The sequence below is a fragment of the Sciurus carolinensis genome, chromosome 2 (assembly GCF_902686445.1).
Source record: "Sciurus carolinensis chromosome 2, mSciCar1.2, whole genome shotgun sequence".
Classification (NCBI taxonomy): Eukaryota; Metazoa; Chordata; class Mammalia; order Rodentia; family Sciuridae; genus Sciurus; species Sciurus carolinensis.
The window spans coordinates 112,494,223-112,519,319 of NC_062214.1; the positions used below are offsets into that span (position 1 = coordinate 112,494,223).

Below are 25,097 nucleotides of genomic sequence, written 5' to 3' on the forward strand. Positions count from 1 at the left end.
CTGAAGAAGCATTCTCTTGTGGTTGCTCAGTGAGTACTATGATGCTTTTCATGACTTTGAGAAACAAATCTCACTTATGTGTACTTGCACAAACATCAATAAAAGAAAATTCACGAATAATGATACTTCTGTAATGTTACAGTTATCTAACCCTTACCATGGGGCAGAGAGTGTTTGGAATTTTATACATCATTTCAGTTAATGCAAGATGAATTTCTTATTCTAATTCTGTAGATGAGAGAAGTAAGACAGAATCTATGCAATTCATCTAAGAGGCAAATCTTACCACATAGCAACTTAAAGCAGCAAACATTTTATATTCTCAGAGTTTCTATGGATCAGGAATTTGGGGACGGCATGGCTGAGTGTCTCTGGCTTAAGGTCTTTCACAAGTTGCAGTCAAGGTGTTGGCCAGAGATGCAGGCACATGAAGAAGACTTGAGTGGAGCTAGAGGATTCACTTCCAGTTTGGCTCACTCACCTGGCCATTGGCGGGAGGCCTCAGTTCCTCACTGCACAGGCCTCTTCATAGGCCTTCTTGGGTTTCCTCAAAATGTAACAACTGACTTTTCCCAGAGCAAGTGATTCAAAGAGATTAAAACAGAAGTGGTGTGCTTTCTGTGAATTGGCCTTGGAAATCTCAGAGTCATTTCTGTCATGTCCTAAATACATAAATTGGCCCTATTCTTTGTGGGAGAGTTCCCCACAGGGACACGAAAGCCAAGAAGTGGGGATCGTTGACCATCTTAGAGGCAGATTACTGTGAAGTATATTAGTATATTTTTATATTTAGTATATTTTTTCCAGAAGTCTTAACAATTAGTAAAACTACCTTTTCTCTGCATAAGACTTGCCTAGTCTTATCAAGGAAAGTATAGATGACTCTTCCAGATTTCTTCCATCCATAGGAATCTATAAAATCTTTCTGGTGTCATAATTATCCTTATTATTTCTATGAAAGAATTTTAGAGAGTTCTGTATTGAAAAAAAATTTTTAAAAGTTGTAGCATATCATGATCTTTGAAGATGTGCTCACTTTTATTTCCTTACTTGGACTAATAACAAAATCTGTTGGCTAATAATAATTATCCAATGACCTACCTTCATCCATGGTATTTGCATACTTAAATCTTTATAAGAATAATTTCAAGGACAAACTAACAGGAACTGTGGTTTAATGGAAGTGAAGAGATTTTATATTTTATTTTATTTGCTTCATCCACATTAAAATGGTGACATTGATTATACTCTGAAAGCCAGTATTTTACAAACCCACAAATTAGAAATCAATATCTCACAGGATAGAAAAAAATTCTCTCTGTCTTTTGTTTTATAATGGGAAAATAAGAGGTCATATCTCATCATTTATTTCAGTGCTTTAAACAGGCTGATAGAATTTCATGCTGATTTTATTTTGGACCAGCAGGAAAATTACATGATAAATAACTCAGCATTATTCAAATACACTAATATTATAGAGAAAATACAGGAGTTGGAAGCCAATTATTCATGAAGTACTAAAACATTAGGTGAATTCTGTTTATCTGTGTCACCATCATCATGAGTCCTGGATTCTTGGAAAATCATACAAAGCAGGAAATCTTTTGTCCAGTTCTCAACAATGTGAGTAATGAAGAGTCAGACACAGGAAATCTCAGTTTCCTTAAATAGTCACTGAGAAATGCTTACCCTGGGAGATAAATGGAACTGACATAATTCTTTCTATTGTTTTGCTCTCAGTTTTTGCCCTTTTTTCTTTCTCTCTTTCCATTCCATTATTTCTTGAATGAAGGCAGGAAAGGAAAAGGGAGAAAGAAGTGTTAGGATTTGCTTTTCATCAGGTCTCATTTCTGCCCATCCACCTGCACTTCATTATGGACAAGAGCTTCTAAGACCACGTATGTTTGCAAGGCTTTTAAATACATCATGTTAGTTTAGTTCTTGCATCAAGAGGCGCCAAATCCAAGTCCTGGGTGTAAACTTAAGTGTCTTAATTATCAAGTTTCTTCCATGTTACCAATGTGCCAGCACATTCTTTTGGTTATCTTGCCCCCTCTGCTTTTTCTACATAGTTCTTGACTCTTAGTATTCTGTGTGAGCACTTTTTCCATTCTCTTATTCTGTTGGTGAGCCTTCCTGGGCTGAGTTTTGTAGTGCATATTTTTAGTGCCCTTGACCTTGCTCTGACCTTCAGATCCATCACTTCCTTCTGGAGTTTTCCCTGCCTTGGCCCATCTGTCTCTATCCCTGTCCTGGATCTCACTACCTCCAGCTTTTGCTCCATCTGCTGTTCTGGCTCTCCCAGCTCCTCATTCTACAAATAGCCCTCTACTTCTGACCTTCTCCTTCCTTGTGGGGACAGGAGAACCTGGCAAAGGACACAGGAGAGGTCTGCTTTAAGGGAAATGTAACCTTCCCAGCAATGAGTGAAGTGTGGCTGGAACTGTTAGAATTGCAATGCCATTCCTAGCTCCTCACCCTCCAGCCTTTCCCTTTCCTCCTGCCTCCTTCCCAAACTCATAGAAAAAGGGAAGGAATTTTCAACTTTTAATTAATGTCATTGCTAGAACGTAAGGAGCAAGACGTGCCCATTTCCAAAATCTTATTCCTCTAGCACACATCAGCCTTGCTGGGTCCCAGTGGAATGAAACATGATTGGGCTCACTTTCCTTTCTTAGTCCTTTAATTATCTTACCCTTGAGGTCCTTGCACATATCTCCAGCATAATTTCCCTTTCAGACTGCATAATTATAGTTACTAGAACAGAGGGTGTAGGAGAATGGGGTGTATAAATGTTCCATGTACATTCACTACGCTAATTATAGTATAGCTTGATGTATCATTGTTGAATTTGTCTCTCTCAAGCTGTTCTGACACTGCGTTGGCAATGGGGAGATAGTAAACATTCTGCTTGTTGATTGAAGGCAGTCGCCATCGATAGGTGTACCTACCAAACTGAGTACACAGAAAATAATTCTGATAAAGTCATATTAAATTTCAAGTTTTAATTAATTAATTTAGTCTTTATGAAGCAAATCCTAGATTAAAAAACTGCATGATGCTAATGAGGTTTGACAGAATTTTCAGATACATTTCTTTTCAGGCTTCATAATCTTAGTCTTACAATATGTCAGGGAAGAAATAACCTCGCTAGGCTAATGTGATATGAATGGTGCAGAAATATGGACCTGCCTTCAGAGATTGTAGGAGTACTTTAACATCAGAAAGGACCTTTCAGTGAGATGACCTGTGTAGTAGATATTTAGGATAATGAGCTATTTCACCTCCACTTAATCAAGCATGACTTGTTTGGATTTCTCCTAATGATGGTGAAAGTTAGACTTCTTATCTCTGGAAGCTTTCTCCATACACCTAGTGTCTTAATCGGTTTTCTGTTACTTTAAGATTTATTTAGCTCACAGGTGTAGGGGCTGGAAATTCAAGGGCATCAGCTTGGTTTCTGGTGAGGGACTTGCAAGGCTTCAACTCAGCAGGAAGTGCAAGGGGAAGTAGATGTGTTGGAAGAGAAGGAGGCGTGCAAGAGAGTGGAGTGGGGCCAGCCTCACTTCATAAGAACACAGCTAAAGAAACCAATCCAGTCTCCTGAGCAAGAACTCTCCCAGAAGAAAAGCATTAATCCCCCTTAATGACCCAGCACCTCTCAACACTATTACACGGGGGATCAATCCTTACCTCAACATGGTTTCTTGTGGGGACAAACCATATTCATGCCACAGCACTTAATGAGGGGGAAATGGAATCTGTGGTTATTAGAGGTTGTCAATGTTGTCACAGGTAGGTGGGGCCAATGATCCCGAGGTTCTTGCCACCTTGGAATGATATGCCTTTCAGGAGGTTAAGTCTTAGTATGAGAAATCAGAGAGGAAGGTATTTTGTGAAGCAATGAAAATTTTCTAATTGATTTTTATGGAAAAAATTTAGGCCATTGAAGAATGGAGAAGAGTAATCAGCTTCAGACTCCACTATGTCTTTCTTCTTGCCTTGTGCATCTTTTGTATCTTGAGGGACTGATTTCACAGTCTTTGTGACTTCCATGGGAGAGTTTTAGAGATGGGACTGGCTTGACTATGGTCACTTGGATCTTTTTGTCTTGATCACACCATACAGTTTGCCTTACTTACCTTTTTGATTCTGCTGTGGCTAAAACATGTGCTTTTGTTGTACATTTCTTATGGATTCATAGGAACTGAGCAGACAACACTGCTTTTGGAGTCTCTTTACATGTTCTTATGTTTTATAGAAATGAATCCTGTTAATATTTTTTTGGAATTATTCATTGGGAACTAATATTCTGAGGAGAAACTATCCAAGGTTAGATTAGAGATACATATCTCATAAGATGCTTTTCACTCAAAGCAGTTATTTAAAATTCACCATGAATTTTAATAAACTTACAACCTAGCTATCTCTTGTTAATTCAATTCCTACTTAATTTGAGCTTCCTGTATCATTTAAGGAAAGACTTTGGAATCAAATTAATTGTAGCTAAAATAACATAATGTTCTTATGATAATAGTGATGGGCTTAAACAGAGTTGGGCAAATACAAGATAGTTTAAACACAAGTTATAGCAAATTGACACTTCATTAGTGAGGAAAAGGTCCAGATTTTTAGACAGAGAAGAAGAGAAAATTGTACTGAAAACCACAGGCACAGCCCTCTGGCTACAGGCTGATTTTTCTTCATATTTTTGTTGATGGCCATGATTCTGTGATTCTTCTGCTACGAACAGAAAAAAAAAATTACTTACCACCTGGCCAGTGCTGGCTCTGTGAGTAGCTGGGAAATTTATCTGCATATGTTAAAGAGAGAAATGTTTTTGTTTTTGTTTTTAATATTTTTGTCTTAGATAGACATAATACCTTTATTTTATTTATTTATTTTTATGTGGTGCTGAGGATCGAACCCAGTGACTCACACATGCTAGGCTAGTGCTCTACCACTGAGCTACAGCCCCAGCCCAAGAGAGAAATGTTTTTTAAAATTCAGAATAAGACAGTTCATTTTAGAACTCTTTAAGCTTTCCTTTGGAAGTTTGAATTTTGAAACTCAGTTCTTCAATGTTGGTACCACCTCTGCTCCCAGGTACATGCAGCGGAACAGTGCCCTTTTCTGAGCCCTCTACCCTTCTCTACACTGAGGAGTTCTTTATTTCTGTCTTATCTTTCCTCACCCTCCCCTTTGTTCAGTGTGGTCCCATCACTCTTTCTTATGAAAGGGAGCGCCCTTTGAGGGTTTTGCTTGGGTGTGAATTTAAGAGTTCGAAGAAAAATATGAAATTGACTCAGATTTTGCTATGGTTTGAGTGTGTCCTCTCCAAAATTCAGGTGTTAAAACTTAATGACTCATGTGATGGTATTAGGAAGTGGGGCCTTTAAGAGATGATTAGACCACTAGGGATCCTCCCTTGTGAATGGTATTAGGCCCTTAGGAAAAAGGATTGTGAAGTATTTGGTTCACTTGTCCTTCCACTTTCCAGTATGTGAGGACCCAGAGTTCCTCTCCTGTGGAAGATGCGCAGCAAGCCGCCATCTTGGAAGTAGGGATCAGCTCTCACCAGACAACTGAACCCAACCAACACTTTTATCTTGAACTTTATACTCTAGCACTGAGAAATAAATGTTTGGTTTTTATAAATTATTTCTCCTTCATAAATTACCCAGTCTGTGGTATTCCAGTATAGTGCACAAAAAGACCAAGACAGATTTTCAGGATCATTATTTTCCCTTGTAATGCTGCAACTCTGGGTAGTAAGTATGGGGGGTCATATATTAATAAAAGGTATTACATGATGTTGAGAAGTTTGGTTTTATTTTTTTCTTAATATTTTTGGTGAAATCAATCAAGTTACTTTTGTACCTCTAATCTTCTTCAAACTCTACGCTTGTTCAAAATGAATTTAATCACTAATATCATACTTTTTCATTTTCTGGAACTATTTATTCATTTGTTTATGTACTTTTTTTTTGTGGTGCTGGGGATGGAACCCAGGGCCTTGTGCTTGCAAGGCAAGCACTCTACTGACTGGGCTATCTCCCCAGCCCTGTTTATGTACTTATTTACAAACAAAAAAATAATTCTTATTGAAAATTAGTTTCACAATGAAACCACATCCATATCATACCTGCATAAAATGGAGCAATGTCCTTGGGGATGCTTTTGCTTTCTCATGATGGTGGTAAAAACATTGAATAGGGTTTCTTTTTTCCATCTTGATAAAATTTCTTAATTGCTTATCTTGTAAACTTAAACACACAAGGACCTTAGTGGCTACCTTTGGGAAGATGGTTGGGGTATGATTAATGTTTTTAAAGATTTGCCTTTTAAAAAAATAATCAAGTATAATTATAACCATTGTTTTATTATTTGAAATACATCCTTGGCCAGATAGCATTAAAATATTTTAAATAATGATATAAATAATCTCTTGGTGGTTTCAAGCTGTTTAGCTAATTGAATTTAAAGTACTATCAGGCAATCATCATTACTTTGAGATTTTTGCTTTTTCTTATGAACCAATGCCAAAGTCATTGATTTCTTTTTCAATTTTCTTGACTCTTTGTGGTTTTTAATTTGCTCTCCTCTATATTAAGATCTATCATGTTTGTATGTTGCTACAAGATTTCTGTGGGGCTTTTTGAATGTCTTATAGCAACTTGATGGATTTTAGGAGCAGTACTCCATCTGGAGAAATAGCAACCTTGTTCTGAGATCTCTAGCATATGCTTCAAGTCAAGACTGAAAGTACTATGAAATGAACAGACCCTGTGGTGGTTCAGGCCCTCCCTGCTGGCGATAAAAGGCTGAAGTGAAGTCACTGAATCTAGATGACAGAGAGGAAGAGGGAGACAAGTTGTGTGTCTCACAGGCCTGAGGAAAGAGCTCTGAGATTTCTACAACTGTCCAAATGTTATGGTCCCAGGCACCCCTTCTAACTCCATGAAACAATCTGCTGTGTTTCTGCTAGAACAGCATCACCTAAGGGACCTCCATGAGGCAATCCTGGGTGGTTCTTCCTTGGCAGACCCAAATGCTCCATTTGGAACCCGAGGGCAGTAAGTCCTACTGTGTCTCTCATTCTACTTTCCTTTACATTGATCAATTCACCTGGAAGTAATCAAACCATACTTTTAAAAGAATTGGATTCGATCTACTTTGAACTGCCCATTCTTTATTCTTTATGTCCAGTTATCTTAGTATGGTTTTTATTCTTTCTATAATTCAGTAATTTAAAAAATATCTGGTTTCTTTCAGGTTATTCTATCTAGTTCTAGAAGTATTAATTTTGCTATTTTGGGGGTCTGCTGGCTCTCCCTTATGGTTTTTCCTCAAAGGTCTTTAATGTTCAATTATGAACTCATAGTTTGTAGAGCTGAGAAATATCACCCAGTTTGCAGAAAGGGATAAACTGATGGAAAACACGAATGCAATATAACTAGTAGAATGAGCTTTCTAATGTCTCTAAGAGATCAGAGAAGAGAATAAAGAGAAAACGAGTAAGGCAAAATTAAAAGAGGCAATGGATGGAAATTTTAGACACAAAGAAAACTATAAATCCTAGAATCAAGAAGTGTGCAAAACTGCTAAACTTTTGGTGAGACTGGAGAACACTTAGTAAGCAAACAGGGAAAGCAACTTTTCTTATACTCTTTGTGGAGGGTCATTTGGTAATATATGTTTAATAATATGCAAGACATTGGACACAGAAATGTCCACTGGGAATTTCTCCTCAGTAAATATTCAGTTCAGTTCTGCATTGTATAATAATGGAATATTGGAAACAGCTTAAACAAACCCACCAATAATTCAGTAGATCAAAGTAATTAGTATATGATCATAAAAGCACTACTGCTTTTATGTAACTGTTACAGTGGTGCTATGGGTCTGCTTTTATTTATTGACACATAAATATAGTTGATATGGTGAAAAGATCTAGTTTAAAAAGCACTGTGCATCTGGCTCTGGAGGCTGAAATAGGAGGATCGCAACTTCAAGGCCAGCCTCAGCAATTTAGCAAGGCCCTAAACAATTTAGAAAGATCCTGTCGGAAAAAAAAAAAAAAAAAAAGTGAAAAGGGCTGGAGATGTGGCTCAGTGGTAAAGCACCTCTGGGTTCAATCCCCAGTACCAAAAAGATAAAAATAAAAATAAAAATAAAGCAGTGTCCATTGTTTGGCCTCACTGGCACATACAAAAATCTGTATATATAAAAAGAAGTCTGGAGGGATAAATACTTAAAGTTTATAGTTTGCCATTACTGGGTAATTCTCACTTTTTCTTTTGTATTTTTATCTATTGTCTGAACTATTAAAGTTAACTATATTCTAGCTTAATAATCATAAAAAATAAGATATTTCACTTGGGAAGCACAAAAAGAAACCTAAAACAAAAGTGGTGCTGAGAAGTTCTTTTTAAAACTCCACATATTAGAGCAGTTGATGACCACAGTTCAGTCCACTTTACACTGTGATGGAAAAGACAGCCTGGAGAGGAAGACTCTTAGGTTGCATTCTTTTTTGTTCCATCCTACTTTCTCATTCCCTGTGCAGCTTGTAGTAACAACTATATTGTCAGTCTTCCTTCTTTCTGAAACAAACTACTTTGTGACAACTGTATCAGCTCATTTTGAAAAATAAAAATAACTGGATTAAAGCTAGTTAAAATCTTTCCATTCTTTTTGTTTGGCCATTGAGAGTGATCAGCTGGGGGAGATTGCTAAGAATCAATGAGACTTGATAATTAAAAATTTGGTCAGAGGATGTGATCCTTCTTGTGTTTCTCCTCCGGAGGGAAAAGTCTCCTCTGTGACTGGCGGTTTGACTGCTGGCCACATGGAACTGAGTAGCTTCACACTCATCCTTGACCAGATGACTTCCTGGGGACTCTGTGAAGACTCATTATTAGAGCTCACTGTGATGTGTGTGATTCTTTGTCTTTAATATCAGAAGGAGATCCTCTTTATGTCTGAGAAAATGAGTGAGTGTGGTCCACGTGAGATGCTCAGCACAGGCTGCCCTGAGTGTGCTAGTTCACTCTAGTGACTGTCAGAAGTTCCTGCTGAGCACATGAAAATAAAGATGCCCGGGCCCTCCAGGCTTCTAAGTCAGCAGAACCAAGGTCTGGGATCTGCATTTTAAAAGTTTCCAGTGATCTGAATGGTCACAGAGCCATAGCTCTGTGGCATAGTATAAAGAGGTATTTGTATTTCTCAGTGTCCTGTCCTTCTTTTTCCCTTTACCCTCTGCTTCTCCCTCATTAAAAAATTATCATTGGTGTTCTTTTCCTCACCTAATGGGAAGTCATCTGTATATTTACTAGGACAAGTAAATGAGAGTTACTACATGTGGCTAGGGTTCTGGAGTCTGGATTCTAACCTAAGTAGTGCTGTGTGAGTATGTGTGTATGTATGCATGTGTGTGTGACCATGTGTATTGTAAATATTATTTACCAGTCTCTACTTTCCTGAAGATGATATCTGGCTTTTGGGTTGGGGGGTATAGTTCAATCTAGCATGTATGAAGTTTGGGTTTGATCCCTAGCCCAGGACAGAAAAATATATTTGTGTGTGTGTGTGTGTGTGTACACATATATCTGACTTTTAACCTAAAATTATTTCTCACACATACACACATATACACACACTCTAACTGTCAAAAGACAAAGCTTCCCCCAGTCTCTTATCTGACACAGATATTGAAACTATCAGAGAATTTAAAATAATTATGATAATCCAGGATAATTTCTCCATCTTACAGTCAGCTGAAATCCTTGATTAGGCATCTAAAGTCTTCTCTGTCATGTAGCCTGACATATTCATCCACAACTTCTGGGGGTTAGACATGGATATGACTGTTGGTGAGAGGCATTGTTCTACATATCATGCATATTACATGTAATCAGAATCTGGAAGAAGAGAGAAAAAACAGGGGCAGAAGAAACACTTGAAGAGATATTGGTTGGCCAGGAATTTTCCAAAAATAATAAAGACATAAATCATAATTCAAGAAAATCATAATATCCTGGACAGAATGTACACACACATATCATATTCAAACTTCCAGAAATGAAAGATAAAGAGATAATCTTGAATATAGTGAGAAAAAAGGATGTGTTATACACAGAGGAACAAAAGTAATAATGCAGATAAGATGGAGTTATGAAAAAAATTCAAAATCAGGAAGGTAAAGAAGAAAATAGGAATAAAGAACAGATGAGACAAATAGGAGACAACTAACAAGATGGAAGATGTTAATCCAACCATAACAATTTACATTAAGTGTATACTCCTTAAAACAGACTGTCAGATCAGTTAAAAAAGCAGGGACCGTCTGTAAAGAAGGGTGCTTGAAACATGAAGATGTAGACAGGCTGGAGTCACTCCTGTTACCTGGCAGATTGATTAAAAGGATTTTCTTATTCCCCCATCACATAATTCTTTTAACCCTAGACACTTTGCTTTTGGCCACCTTTGTGACTGAACATAGAAGCCAAGAAGACATTTAGAAATCCATTTGGCTCAAAGTGGTTGTCTGTTGTTTCTCCTATTACAGAGCTAGTATTACTTAACTTGCTTAAATGCTCCTCTTGCATCACATGGAGCTTGCTGAGGGTGAAAATTCCTTTGAAGTTCTAACCTTTGTTCCCTTGTATCTCTTTCTTGGCACAATCTGTTTCCTTTTCTTTTTTCTTTTCCAGTGTTTTATACTATTATCACTTACAGGCTATTTTTGACTTTTCCTTATAATAAAATATTGATTCCTCTGAGCGTTTGCTTTTTTTCACAAGTTTTAGTTTTCAGAATGTTCTGGGTGATCTGCTATGTATCTATAAAAGCATGACCATGTATCTTTTTTACTGCTTTAAGTCTCTGGGGAAGATAGTAGTTAAAAAAGGGTAATGTACCTATTTTCCCAGGAGGATTTTCAAAGACACACTATTTCCTAAGGCTCTTTTGAAATATTTCTTTCATTTTTTTTAGTCTCTAACACACCAAGATTTTTGCTCTCAAAGATGTAAAACCAATAGACCAGTTAAAATGGACAGCTACAGTCCAAATTTTGGCAAAATTTAGCTGGGGAAAAAAAATTGACTTGGTAGTTCTTCATTATCAGTCAGTTGTAGTCAGTCATGTGCACGGCCAATCAGAAATTGGTTGTGGGCACTTCTCTCCTGGTATTTTGATCCAATTCAGGTTCTTAGAGCAAAATGAGTCAGTTTTAAATGCAAGAGAATGGTGGTTTAGAAGATGGAAAGAACATAGTGTTCCTTAGTGTCAGATTTTTTTTTTTTTTGGACATCAGGGAGCAGGGATTTATTCTGCAACACGGAGGAAACATGCTTTGCCCAGCTGCTCCAGACATAAATTGTTACGACTCAGGTACTGGCCAGCAATGCCCCTTGTGGACCCCATGCAGGGTACTAAAAACAAACCAGAGCCTGAAAATTCTGAGCTTTCTTCCCATAAACACACCCATATCATTATCTACAGAATTCACTTTTATACTGCTATCAAAAATTATACTAAAAATTTATCACTAAACTAACTGTATTATATTTTTTCCCTCTTAAATTTTTTGCTAAGTATCTTCACTGTCCTGATGACTTCTGCTTCTTATTATTTGGTACACACTGTGGCCTTATCCTTCTTTAGGTTTTCTGCACATCTTTTGGCACCTTGAGTGACTCTCTGCCCACATTCACTCTCCAGCGTCAGATTCTTAATAACAAAAGAGGTTAGGTCTAGGTGCTGTCTAGAGTCTACATAGATGGAGATTAAATGTAACGATAGCACTCTCAGGCTTTTCCATTGAAAACAGGTTTTCTGGGTGTGAGGATTATCTGACTTTGACCTGTCACTGCTCTGATCGCCAGAGTTGATTTGACTGATCTGGTGACTAGGAGGGTGTCCCCTTCCTAACTTGCTCCATGTGCATCTCTCCAGAAGATGAGGGCTCAGTGGAAGAGGATGACCTTCCCGCATAGAGGAGGACCGTTCTTTAGTCAAGGGCTTATGAGTAGCTGTGCTCCCCTGCTGGAACCTCCAGATAAGCTCTTGAGGTCCATTTGCAGGAGAACATAGGGTGGTCATGCCTCCAAGACTCCAGACACAACCAAATGTGGTGCTTGCACGTGACTGTCTGCTTTTCTTTAAAAAAAAAAAAGAGAGAGAGAGAGAGAGAGAGAGAAAACAAATTTCCTCATTCATAAGTGTGGACATATTAATAGAATATTCATTATATTGTCTGTATGATTCCTAAGATGGTATATCAGACATCCTATCCCACAGCCAGAATATTTTGACCTCCAATTATTATTATAACAGATGCACCATTAAAATATGATTTAAAAAAATAGCTTGCCTGACATGATAGGGAAGGAAAGAGGTAAATGGGAAAGTGGAATATGAGGATAATGATGGAAATTAATTTCAGTTAGGTTTCAAAAGATAAGAGACCCATGACCCACAACCTGCCCTTTGCAATGGATTTTCTTGCTTGTTCTGTTATTTAGATGTTTTATTCAACATAACCTATTAACAGTTACGAGAGAAAAAGAAAATCCCAAGCGTTTTGACTTTAACAAGGAAATAGCTCACTTAAACAGTGTACCGGAGACACCCCCAATTGCGGAAGCTGAAGAACCTGCATGCACACTCCCTTCACCACAGATTTCTTCAAGTGGACTATTTTATTAATAGATAATTACTTGATTTTAAGTCTTGTCCGTAAAACTGAAGTAAGGAAAGATGCTTCAGTCAGATCCTAATCTGTGCTTTTGTGGAGGAATGACAGGGGAAAGAAAAAAACCCTTAATCAACGGAGTTTCAAAGACATCATTGTTATTCATTTTATCACCTTGGTGACAGGTGGTACTAGTAAAATCAACTGAATAAAAGTGCGTATATATACACATGACTGATTTAATCTCACTGTACTAATATAAAGTCACCATAGTAATATAAAGTTTAGTAGAGATTTTCCTAGAGGCAGCTGGCCTACATACCTACATTCAGAGGCTGGTTTTCCTACTTTGCTTGTGGGATAATGGGTAGCTGTAGGATATTGTGTTTGAAGAGAAACAGTTGAGAGTAAGTTCTGTCTACATCTGAGGCGATGAGGCCACTCCTTGCCGTGACCTTGTCTGCAGGCCTGAACTCTACTGTCCCCTGCCTGGCACCATCACTCTCCTTCAAAGCATGGTGCAGCTGTCGGCTCAGTTCATTAGAAGTCATTCTCTGAGCATGGGCACAGGAGGTAGCGGTGTCCTTGGGGCGTGACTGATTGACCTTATGGTCCTGCTCTCTCCCCAGGCAAAAGTAAGTAGGCCGCACTGCATACCTGGAGACTGGGGCCCTTGGAGATTCAGGGTGAGCTGTAGGCTCTGTGTCTGGAAGTGGCATTTGTGAAATTTTTGTCCTGGGTCAGTTATGCTGGCGTGCTTTCACAACTTGGGTCCCCATTCCCATGCCTGTTGTGGTTCTGGTCTAGTCATTCTGACTCCCTACTGACTGACACACATACTACAAAAGGGGTTGTCCTTCTACAGGGACATTTGGTTACTGTTTGTCCACTTATTTTACAAATTCATTTATTCAACAAATATTTATCAGATGCCTACTCTGCCAGACACTGAGCCAGGTGTGGGGTTGTAACAGTGAACAAGATTGACATGTTTTTTGTTCTCATGAAATGAAGAGAAAACAAATAAATAAGTTAATAATTATAAGAACTGCAAAGGATAAAATAGGGTACTATATTAGAATATAATGAAAGGAGGAGCAGTATTTTAAATAAAAATAAAAAGAGGGTTAGAGAAGCCTATTGTAGGGAGCAGCATTTAAACTAAGACCTGGATTGAAAGGATCCAGACATATGAGGTGCATGCTAGGCAGTATAAAAAACTTGGGCAAAGGCACTGAGGCAGAAAAAGCCTTGATGTGTTTTGAGAGCAGACAAAGGGCAGAGTAGCTGGTGCCCAGAAAGTTAGGGGAAAAAGGTATGAGATGAGGCAGGCAGATATTAGGTTGGTGGCATAATAGATTGAAAGAGGTTACAGAATCAGAAGCTTAGTTGGAAATAGCAGTCTGGAGTTGGGAGAGGGACCTTCTTTGGAACATGAATTTGGGAGTCATCAGCATTTTAATGGAAAACCACAGGAACAGGATATACCTAGGGAGGGACTGTAGAAAGAATAGAGGAGGGCCTAGTAAAAGAAGACTTAGATCAGTCAGGGGTTGGCAAAGGTGAGAAAATAGGAGGAAAGCAAGGAGATAGTAGGTCTCTGGAAGCCATAGAGGAGAATGCTCAGAGAGAGGGCTGATTGTGTCACTAGAGTTGAAAAGTCTAGAATTCACTGTCTAGTATGGTAACCATTAACTGCATGTGGCCATTCAGCATATGTGACTAGTTCAAATTGAGATGTATTGTTGGTATAAAATAAAATGCACACAGGATTTTGAAAACAGTACAAAAACAAGAATGGAAAATAGATCAGTAGTAATGATTATATGTAGAATGAGAATTAAAATTTCACTAGCTTCTTTTTACTTTATAAAAATGTATCTATGAGAAATTTTTAAATTACATGCATGACCTGCAGTGTATTTATATTGCAGTTTGGCACGTTGAAAGTCATTGGCAAACATGGTAACAGTAGACTACCTGAGACTAAGTAATACCCAGCTAATTGTTTATATGCCACTGATACTAAATCAACATCATTATAATACCATTTTGTCTAAAATTAAACAACAAAACTTATCACTAAAATTTCACCTAGTCTTTATGTGTGTGCAATCTAATTTCACATAAATTGACAATATAATATGTGAGCATTTAAATGAAATCCTTTGAAATCAAATCTCAAATGTGTTTTAAAAATTCTTTTTAACTTGTATTTTCTTTCTTTCCTTTTCTTTTTTTTTTTTCCTCTTTATTTAAATTCTTAATTTGTTTTCATTTTATTTTTATTTTTGCATATCTGGCCAGGAAACTTCATGGTGTTATGGTCAACTTGCCGCACAACCGTGTTCAAATCTGTCACCAACAGGTTCATTAAAAACCTGGCCTGCTCCGGGATCTGTGCCAGCCTGGTCTGTGTGCCCTTTGACATCGTTCTCAGCACCAGTCCTCACTGTTGCTGGTGGATCTACACCATGCTCTTCTGCAAGGTCGTCAAGTTTTTGCACAAAGTTTTCTGCTCCGTGACTATCCTCAGCTTCCCTGCCATTGCTTTGGATAGGTAAGCCGGGACTTCAGCCTTTATTTAAAAAGTGTATTGAAAACTGAGCATCATGAAACAAATGATGAATAGTCACTGTTCCATATGCTGCTTTTTAGTCTGCTGTGGTCAACAGAAAGAGAATGAATATCCAAAATGTAACCTCATAAAGGGTGGATTGATTTGCAGCAGCCATGGAAAATAAGATCCTCACAAAAAGACATGGGGTGGGGTTATATGGTGAGGATGCTAGAGCAGAACTCTAGATCATGGTGCCGCTTCGTCTTGGTTGGAGTTAGTATTTGCACTGCAATTTGAATTAAATTGCTCATCTGATTGATAATGTTGCAATTAGGGATCTTTGATGCAGGATGAAAACATTTCTGGAAGAACAAGAGAATGATTCAGTGGTTACTTAAGAAATGATTAGATGGCCTATTTGGACCTAGCCAGATAACACTAGAATTCCTCTGGATAATTTAGATCCAAGGCTTCATACTGTCATAGTGGTTGTTTTCTCTTCTGATCATCTTTAAAAGGTTATTCATTTGGAAATGAATCTTATTTCTTAGATATTGCCATCATTTATAATTTGGAAACCAGAGTCCTTGGCTCAAGTTCACACTCTAGTGGCTGGTCTAATGCATGTGGTGTTGAACTACTTGTGTCTGTGACAGATGTCTTTTCCATTGCTCCTTGTACTATCCATTCTGGCAATTTTTTTTTTTTTCCCTTTTGAGATGGGGTCTTGTTGTGTTGCTTAAACTCACTTCCAACTCCTGGGTTCAAGCTATCTTCCTGTTTTAACCTTCCCAGTAGCTGGGCCTGCAGGTGTGTGCCATTGCACCTGGTGGAGTATTAAGTTTTCAGTTTTGTATCCTGAGTCTTCTTTCCTGGAAGTTTTCTTTTTTAAGTGGTTTTGGGATATAATTTTCATATTATAAAATTTACCCATTTTAAAGGTACAAGTAAATGCATTTTAGTATATTTATAGAATTGTCAGCACCCTCCCAAGAAAACTTGTGCCCATTTAAGTCATTTCCCATTCCCATCCCAGACCTAGGCAACCACTAATCTATCTTCTGTCTCTATATATTTGCCTTTGTTTGAACATTTCATATAAGTGGAATCATATAGTATGTGTTCTTTCATGTCTAGCTTCTTTTACTTGGCATGTTTTCAAGGTTCGCCCATGTTATAGCATGAATTGATATTCATTTTTATGGTTGAATAACATTCCATTGTAGGTAGACCTCATTTTGTATTTCCATTTATCGGTTGATGGACATTGGTTTGTTTCCACTTTTTGGCTATTGTGAATAATGCAAATATGAATTTGGAAAAATTTTAAGCATAGGTTTCAACAAGAGTGGGGATGTCTTATACTGAATAGTTTGTTACTAAACCTGGAAACAAAGCAGTAATTCCTGAACCTTATTCAGGCCCTGATCTTAGACACAGAAATATGAAAACAAAAAAGAAATCCCTATTATCTTTACAGGAGAAAAACTATTGCAGTTTTTAACTTCATTAAGACAAAAAGATAAACAAGTTCTTTTAGTAGGAAAATAAGATGGATAAATTCCTGTTTTATTACTCAGAAGTTATTTTTTAGGCATCAGCATGGTGCACATGAAGGGAAAGGGAAGACATCCTTTCATTTCTTCTGCAACTTTTGGTTACATGGCACCAAGTCAGCAAATTAATCAGAAAGCCACCCACACTTCCTGCATCATCTTCTAGAGATGTACACACTAAGAAAGTTATTTATAATGAGACTTATGTGCTTGTGCTGTAGTCCATTTCCAATACATAATGGAATAAGAATTGGTGGGGGCCTGGGTTTGTTCATGTGAGTGAGAGGGCAAATGTAAACAGAGCCAGTGGACTTGTGGGCATGCATTCATGTGTGGGGGTGGAGTTATCACATGTTTATAGACTTGTGATTAGAAAAATTGAGCTGTATTTACAAAAAGATTTTTGAAAGCATGGCTCACTTATGCATGTCTTTCTCTTTCTTTCCTTCCCAGAAAGAAATCTAGAACATATTTCACCATGTTCCATCCTTTCCTGATCATCCATGGTCACTGTTGTGCTCTCATCACGTCTCAGTCTGGGATGTTCCTCCCTGCTGCCCCCTGCCAGATTCCATCACAATGCTGCTTTCTCTTTGATATTTTCCCAGGTAGCTCTAGGTGATCCCTGTTCTGCACCTGCCTCCAGTAAGGCCATTGCCTCCTTGTTTATAACTGTTCACATGCAAGTCTTTCTTCCCATGGAGTTTAGAGACATGTGTGCCTTTTCATGTTTATAACTTAGGAACTACCACAGGACAGGTACAGAGGTGGTACTTGTCATGTATGCTTACCTGGCCCCATGAGTGAGTGAACATCACTGTTGTTGGGAGGTCAACTCAGTATTAGCTGACAGCAGAGATGTGGGCTGAGCTCATATGAAGACACTCACCGTATCTCTGATGGCAGGTGACAGCCCCTTCATGACAGGAAGAGCTTCAGGATGAATTCAGTTTCCCCAAATCACTGGTGATATAAAACAATGTACATGTGTTTGGGTAGTTATAGAATCATCCAGTTAAAGCTTAGAAGGAAAAAAAATCTCATCTGATTTTAACAAAAATTTAATTGTGATAGTATTAAACTTAATACTATCATTTGCTCTTAGGGTTATCATGAGAACAATGGCAATTGAGCAGGCATAATTTTTGTTAGCTGGAACTTGTTGGAATCCAGCCTTCATCCAGGTTCTTCTGCCCTTAACAGCTTTGAATGCTAATGACATCCAATGCATGGTTGGCTTTGAATATGTATGCAAATTTCTTTTTGCTAGTGGCTTTGAAAATTTCCCTGAAGCTTCTCTAGCCCATGTAAAAATGTAACAAGTTACTTTTACCCTTAAAGTGAAAAACAAATATCTTTACAGTTCATTTATTTATTTTGGTGTACTGATGCTATGATGCTTCTTAGTGTATGGTAGAGTTCTCAAAACTTAAGGTCTGGCTTCCTGGATTCCTCTAGCGGTTACCTGGCTTAAACCAAAGAGAAGAATCTGGTCCTTTCCCCCCTCTTGCCTATTTTTGGTAATTTAGATTCCCTTGATTGGCAGAGTATCTTCTGTGAAATTAATTTTGATTGTGTATTGTGCAGGTACTACTCTGTCCTCTATCCACTGGAGAGAAAAATATCTGATGCCAAATCCCGGGAACTGGTGATGTACATCTGGGCCCATGCAGTGGTGGCCAGTGTCCCTGTGTTTGCAGTGACCAATGTGACTGATATCTATGCCATGTCCACCTGCACAGAAGTCTGGAGCAACTCCTTGGGCCACCTCGTGTATGTTCTGATCTATAACATCACCACCATCATTGTGCCTGTGGCTGTGGTCTTTCTCTTCCTAATTCTGATCCGACGGGCCCTGAGTGCCAGCCAGAAGAAGAAGGTCATCATAGCAGCGCTTCGGACCCCACAGAACACTGTCTCTATCCCTTATGCCTCCCAGCGGGAGGCTGAGCTACATGCCACCCTGCTCTCCATGGTGATGGTCTTCATCCTGTGCAGTGTGCCCTATGCCACCCTGGTTGTCTACCAGACTGTGCTCAACATCCCTGACACTTCTGTCTTCTTGCTGCTCACTGCCATTTGGCTGCCCAAGGTGTCTCTGCTGGCAAACCCTGTGCTCTTCCTAACTGTGAACAAATCGGTCCGCAAGTGCTTGATAGGGACCCTGGTGCAGCTGCATCACAGGTACAGCCGCCGGAACGTGGTTAGTTCTGGGAGTGGGGTGACTGATACCAGCCTGGAACCCAGTGTGCGCTCAGGCAGCCAGCTCCTGGAGATGTTCCACATTGGGCAACAGCAGATCTTTAAGCCCACAGAGGATGAGGAAGAGAGCGATGCCAAGTACCTCGGTTCTGCTGACTTCCAGGCCAAAGAAGTCACCTCCCTGGAGGGAGAACAGGGACCACAGTTTGCACCACCCCCAGGCACAGTGGACTCTGTATCCCAGGTAGCACCAGCAGCCCATGTGGAGCCTGAGACATTCCCTGACAAGTATTCTCTGCAGTTTGGCTTTGGGCCTTTTGAGTTGCCCCCTCAGTGGCTGTCAGAGACCCGAAACAGCAAGAAGAGGCTGCTTCCCCCCTTGGGCAATACCCCAGAAGAGCTGATCCAGACAAAGATGCCCAAGGCAGGCAGAGTGGAGCGGAAGATGAGCAGAAACAATAAAGTGAGCATTTTCCCAAAGGTGGATTCCTAGCAAGGATTGTAAATCCCTGGAAGCAACAGAGAGCTTCTACATTTCTGTCCTTTCTTCACTGTGACCATATGAATTGTGAGATCTCATTGCAACCCACTGTAGGATGATTCCTCCTGTATGGGCTGAATGCTTTTGAATGAAAGGGAAATCTGTACTCAATCAAATGTCCTCTTTATTGAGGGAGTAGATGCATTTGTCTCAGTGATCCATGTGCTTAGTAAAGTCCACGTTCTTCTCTATGGAATGGAAGTTGGGCAGATTGGAACATGTCTTGGGGTGAGTGTTCCATGTGCATCTTGGGGGAAGTCCTCATTTCCCTGGGCTCAGAAGAGAACATACATAGAGGAATGTCCACAAGGGTGCAGGAAAGCCAAAGATAGTTTTGGAGTGGAGAGGTTACAAAGAAGATGTGTATTGGGGTAACTTTAAAATAAAACAAATAGAAAAACATTTTATATTGAGAAGATAGGGTCATGGAATCTGACATTGATTCCCTGGAAATCCCAATCATGTGTCTCACTATTTCTCCCGATAGCCTTCATCCCTCTCATTAGGATATAAGTAAAGGATGACTATTCCACCTCTGTTTGACAAACATGGCAATAGATGTGCCCAGGGGATAAGAGAGATTTTTGTTCTTGATTATCCTGACATTCTTTTGCACCATGAGGGTCTCAGAAAAATGGACTTGCCTTGTTCTGTCATGGCCAGTGTTAGTTGGAAAACACCGCAGGCTCTTCACTAAGGTGTCTTTTTTTCTTAAGCTGTGTTTTCTCAACAAATGAGAGAGAAACTTAGAGGTGGAGAAGAAAGATTAAGAGGTGCCCATGTCACCGTAGTCTTTTCTCTTCCACATAATCTCATATGAAAGGTGCTGTGTAACAATCAGTAAGAGTAAAACATATTGGAAAAAAATCATGTTATGGAAACATTTGGCATAAAAGGTGGCTGAGAAATGCAAAGTTAGCATGATCTGGGTTCTTTGGAAACATCAAGCTAAAAAACACTTGATTAGGAAAGATGATTCTGCCTAAAAGACTGGCAAGAATCTGACAAAAATGACTCTATTCTGAGAAAATGGACAAGCATGCCAGTCTCATTTTAGTGTGTTGTACAACTGTGGTTCTCATAGACAGAGCTATGAACAAAACAGGGAGAAGTAATCATAGTAAAATGCCAAAGCAACACCTAGATCAGGCGAGCTCTTTATTTCCTCCTTCCCAGTGAAGTTTCAGTAGGAGCCAGAGTGGATGGAAGAAGGAGGGCGGCATTCTCAGCTGATTGGTCCCCTGGTGGCGCTCATCTCTTTAGGCTGAATTCAAACCTAATGTTTCACTTTTAATGAGGACAAATCAAGTGCCAGCCTCACTCTTCTCTCTGGAGTGTTTTGTTCCTGTTAATGGTAGGTACTTGGTAGCGCCAATCTGGTGCCTTGAGCAAGCTTGAAGGGAAGTGGGTGTGTGTCCCCACTGGCAAACTTCCACATCCCAAAGGCAGTGGTCCTAACACATCCCCTCCTTTAAGCACACTGATCCCTTATCCCTTGGAGGAAGCTCAGACCATGTGTAGGAAGTTTCCTTTTCTTTGTTCTTTGAGTGTGGTGTCTTGTGATTCCTGAATGTGAAGCCAAGGACCTTCCCTGCAGAGGAAGCACCTTCCTCTCTGTGCTTCTTACCTTGCAGCCTTGTTTGCTCACAGCAGAAACAGGGGATAGCACCTCTCTTGAGGCTCTCCTGCTTCCTGGACCCTGTGTGCATGCCATCCATAGTTCCTGGCCCTGGTAGTTCATGTTGTGGCCCTTCAAGCTTATCTTTTAAAGCCTTCATACTTGTTACAACTTTTATCAAGGGGAGAAATAATCTGTCAGAAAATTCTGTCCACTTTACAAGAGTCTGTCAAATGTAGCCATTTGGGTGTTGTCCTGATAATATATATGTATAACTTAATAAATTCTGATGAAGCAAAGTTTGGTTGGGTGTATTTCTTATGTGTATTTGAAGCAGATGGTTGACGTCTACAGGTTATTGCCAGGTGATTTTTATACTCATTGAAGAATAATATTTTAAACAGCAATTTCTGAACAACAACAATAAAAAGTTGTATGAGCTATGCTTTTCTCCCTTCTTTTCCCCCTTGAGTGTCATACTATCTGAACCTCTCTTTTCCTGCATGGTCTCAATTGAAAGTTATTCATTTTTTTCCCCATAAATGCAAATGCCTCATTGCAGCAGCATTTTTCTGTGTGTCTGCAACTGGAAGAAAATGAATTCCCAAAGAAGAAAATTCAACATTTGAATAAATGTCATGAAGGTGAATTTCAAATTGAGCTGGCAGATGGACTGTCCTAATCTCTAGGTGGAGCTGTACAAGGGAAGACTGTCATACAGCCATTTGTATCCTGCATAGGAGAGAGTCAGATTGCTCATGTTCAAATCCTGGCTCTACCACGACTAGCTTTACGACTTTAGACTGATGAGTTTACTGCCACGCATCCCAATTATCTCTCTGTAAAAGAGACAATTATGATAGATGATAATTTTGTCAGAAGCTTCTGTGCATGGACTCACATACTTCACCTCTGATCTGATTTTGGCTGGGTCTGCAGTGGGCCTCTCTGCTGGCTCTGTTCCCTCACTCCCTTGGAAGTAGTCAAGGCCTAGCTTCTCTGTTTTCCTCCCTGGGAGAGCTTCCTACCTCCTGTGCTGTGAGGTGAGGGGCATGGGAACCAGTGACTAAATACCCTTGCTTCTTGCCCTTCTGCTAGATAATTATGGGAGACCTCTGTCCTGTTCTCAAGAGGCCAAGCAGAACCGAGTCCCTGTTGCCCACCACAGTACTTGAGTAATACATTCTGATATTGACTTTTCCTCCTTTCTTATCTTGCTTTCTCTAGCCTCATTCATGTCCTCAGAGATCACCTTCCAAATATACCTGTACAAAGCCCTTTCTGGAGCTCTCTTTTCAGGTGCAATCCAAGTGAGACAATAATACAGCTTATGAGCAGTTGTGAGAATTCAATGAGATGATCAGCTTAATGCAATGTCTGGCACAGAGTGAAGCTCTAGCCATATTGCCCCTGACACACTATATTAAAAATGTGATCAGGGAATTTATGTGGAATGTTACTCAGAAAGTTATATTAACTAATGACTTCATCATTTATTCTAATGATAATTTTAAAAACACGATGATAATTTGGGAGTAGTACATAATGCCAAAGGACTATTTGAATCCCTGAAGAAAGAAACTGTAAACCTGAGTATTTCTTTAGACAATCCTTAGTTTAAAAAGAACATTAAAAGAATGTTCAACTTTGCCACAAACCTATAAGCCATATCTGAATATGAATGCACATAATTTACTTTGGAAATGATACATAAGTATAGCAGAGTACACATAGAGTAAGGGCAGACGGATATACAAACCTGTCCTGGAACTGTAGTTAATCACCTGGTGCACTAAATTAACATCTGGAGCTCAAGCACAAGTCTGATTGGACTAGAGAAAAGAGCCACTGTCCTGTGCTGTCTAGGTCATGCTGAGTTCTTGGCAGACCGGCACCTGGGGTGAAGTGGCTCAGTGTGCACACAGTTGCTATCTTACATATCTAATGCTCAGGGAAGAAAGATTATTTCAGACTGAGTTTTGGTAGAGAGGAATGGTAATGCTTTCATACTGAAGTCTACAATTGTATATATAATGTAAATAACACTAACAAAGTGATTAACTTTACCCAAATAGTGATAAAATTTAGAAGGTTTATGTCACAACTAATGTGTTATATTAGAGTTCTATAGCCAAAACATAAATAAATCATGGTAAATAGCAGAAGACTATGAATAAAACAAGAATTGAAATCACTACTAATGCCCAGGGCAACATCAAAAGCTTCTTTGTGTGAGGTTTTTAAAATATTGAAATGATCTTAGATTCTCCATATGTGAGGTTTCAGAAGCTAAACTATCTCCTCTTCTTTTAGCCTCAGGTTCCAACCAGTGTTTTTCCATTTTTTGTGCAAAGGGGATAAGTTAGTTCATTAGCAGAATAAAGACCTGAAAACTGTGATCTCTAGCACTGTTTTATTTGAATCTCCACGGATATTCATATTCTGGGAACTCAGGAGCCTCTTATTGCTAAATTTAATGAATAAACGATAGATGAGTGAATAAATGAGAGGAAACAGACCCTGGGGTAATGGTGAAATCTCCTTCACATATGAGCTAATGAAAGGTTTGCTGCCAAGAGTTATTGCTGGTTCTTACTGATTTCCTCGGAAAGGTTACTGATTTCCTGCAAAGGTAAAAGGCATAAAATGCAAGGTCTTTGATTCATCTCCCTATGCAAACACTCAAACCTTGCTCTAATTTACTAAAGGGAGGATAAGTTATGAACCTGAAAAGCAAATTCAATACTAAAAAACATGGTTCCAGACATGTGTTTTAGATGTGAAGAATAATTATTTTTTTCAGCTGCATTGATCAGAATTCAGTGATTAAATCCTCCTCCTCCCCACTCAATTGCTATATGCTTATTCATTACAGTCCATATATAAAATGTAATATACACACAAAGAAGCTGCTAGAATGAACATTCTAAGTGAATATTCTAAAGCAAGAGATGAGAAAACTCCAATGGGATAGTGCTTTTAAAATATTAACTGCATTCCCTTTCCATTTACATGCATGACTTCATGGAAGTGGACCAGGCAGACATTCATTGCCTCACAGAAAAGTGAATTGCTTTTGGGTTTCTTTCTAGTTTTTGTTTTTTGTTTTTGTGTCAAAGCCAAGATTTTAAAACAGAGGGGATTCTTGAGGTTAGCTAAGAGTGATTTTTGGTAATGATCGTCAAGAATTGGGGGATGCTACTTGCATCGATTGACTAAAAGCCAGAGATGCTGCTAAACATATTTTATTGTTCAAAAAAGCCCATTACAACAAGTAATGTCTGGTCTAAAATAATCAGTAATGTTAAGGTTGAGATGCTCTGGGATAACCAGAGATTTGAGGTGGTATGAAGAGAGTGAGGCCATCTCTGCCCATAGAAAAAGCTTCTCTTGGATTGAGTAGTAGAGGGGAGAGGCCAGAGGAAAGTGATGAGACTGCAGAAATCTGTACTTTTTGGCTAAATGGGTTCAAAGACTGCTTCCCGGGCAAAGTCCCAGGGATTCAGCAAAACAAAGATTTGTGCAATTACAAAGGGAACCTGTATATATCCTGCTCTCCAGGTTATGAATCCCCAGTATAAAGGGTCTGATAATGACTCTGTGTAGGCAGGACCTCATAGATGGTTTCATGAGTGTCATTAAAAAAAAAAAAAAGATGAAGCTTCAAACCTATAGGTGCCAGTGGACAAGAAGACTGAATGTCTTAGTGACAACCTGTTTAGATTACTGAGTGATGATATTCAAGACAGATGTCCCTTCCATCATCATCCCCCATAATACCATGGTATAAATGTGAAAGGGAAGGAAATCTTGACTATCTGAGGTTATCTATCATCCCAGGGTCTCAAAATGAAAATTAAGCTATAGTGAAAAAAATAAAATTATATCTTTTCACACTAAGCTTGTAGACTGAAGCAATT

At 39.0% G+C, this 25,097-nt stretch overlaps 1 protein-coding gene across 2 annotated transcripts in view; it reads left to right on the forward strand.

Moving 5' to 3' along the window:
- Positions 1-21,476, forward strand: part of Gpr176 (G protein-coupled receptor 176) — a 122,595-nt gene extending 101,119 nt beyond the window's left edge. For both annotated transcript variants that reach the window (XM_047542466.1, XM_047542467.1), the window contains exons 2-3: positions 15,008-15,260; positions 18,404-21,476. In XM_047542466.1, coding sequence (XP_047398422.1) covers positions 15,008-15,260; positions 18,404-19,511 — 1,361 coding nt within the window. In that variant the 3' untranslated portion in view covers positions 19,512-21,476. The remainder of the gene's footprint in view (positions 1-15,007; positions 15,261-18,403) is intronic.
- The last annotated feature ends 3,621 nt before the right edge of the window (positions 21,477-25,097 follow it).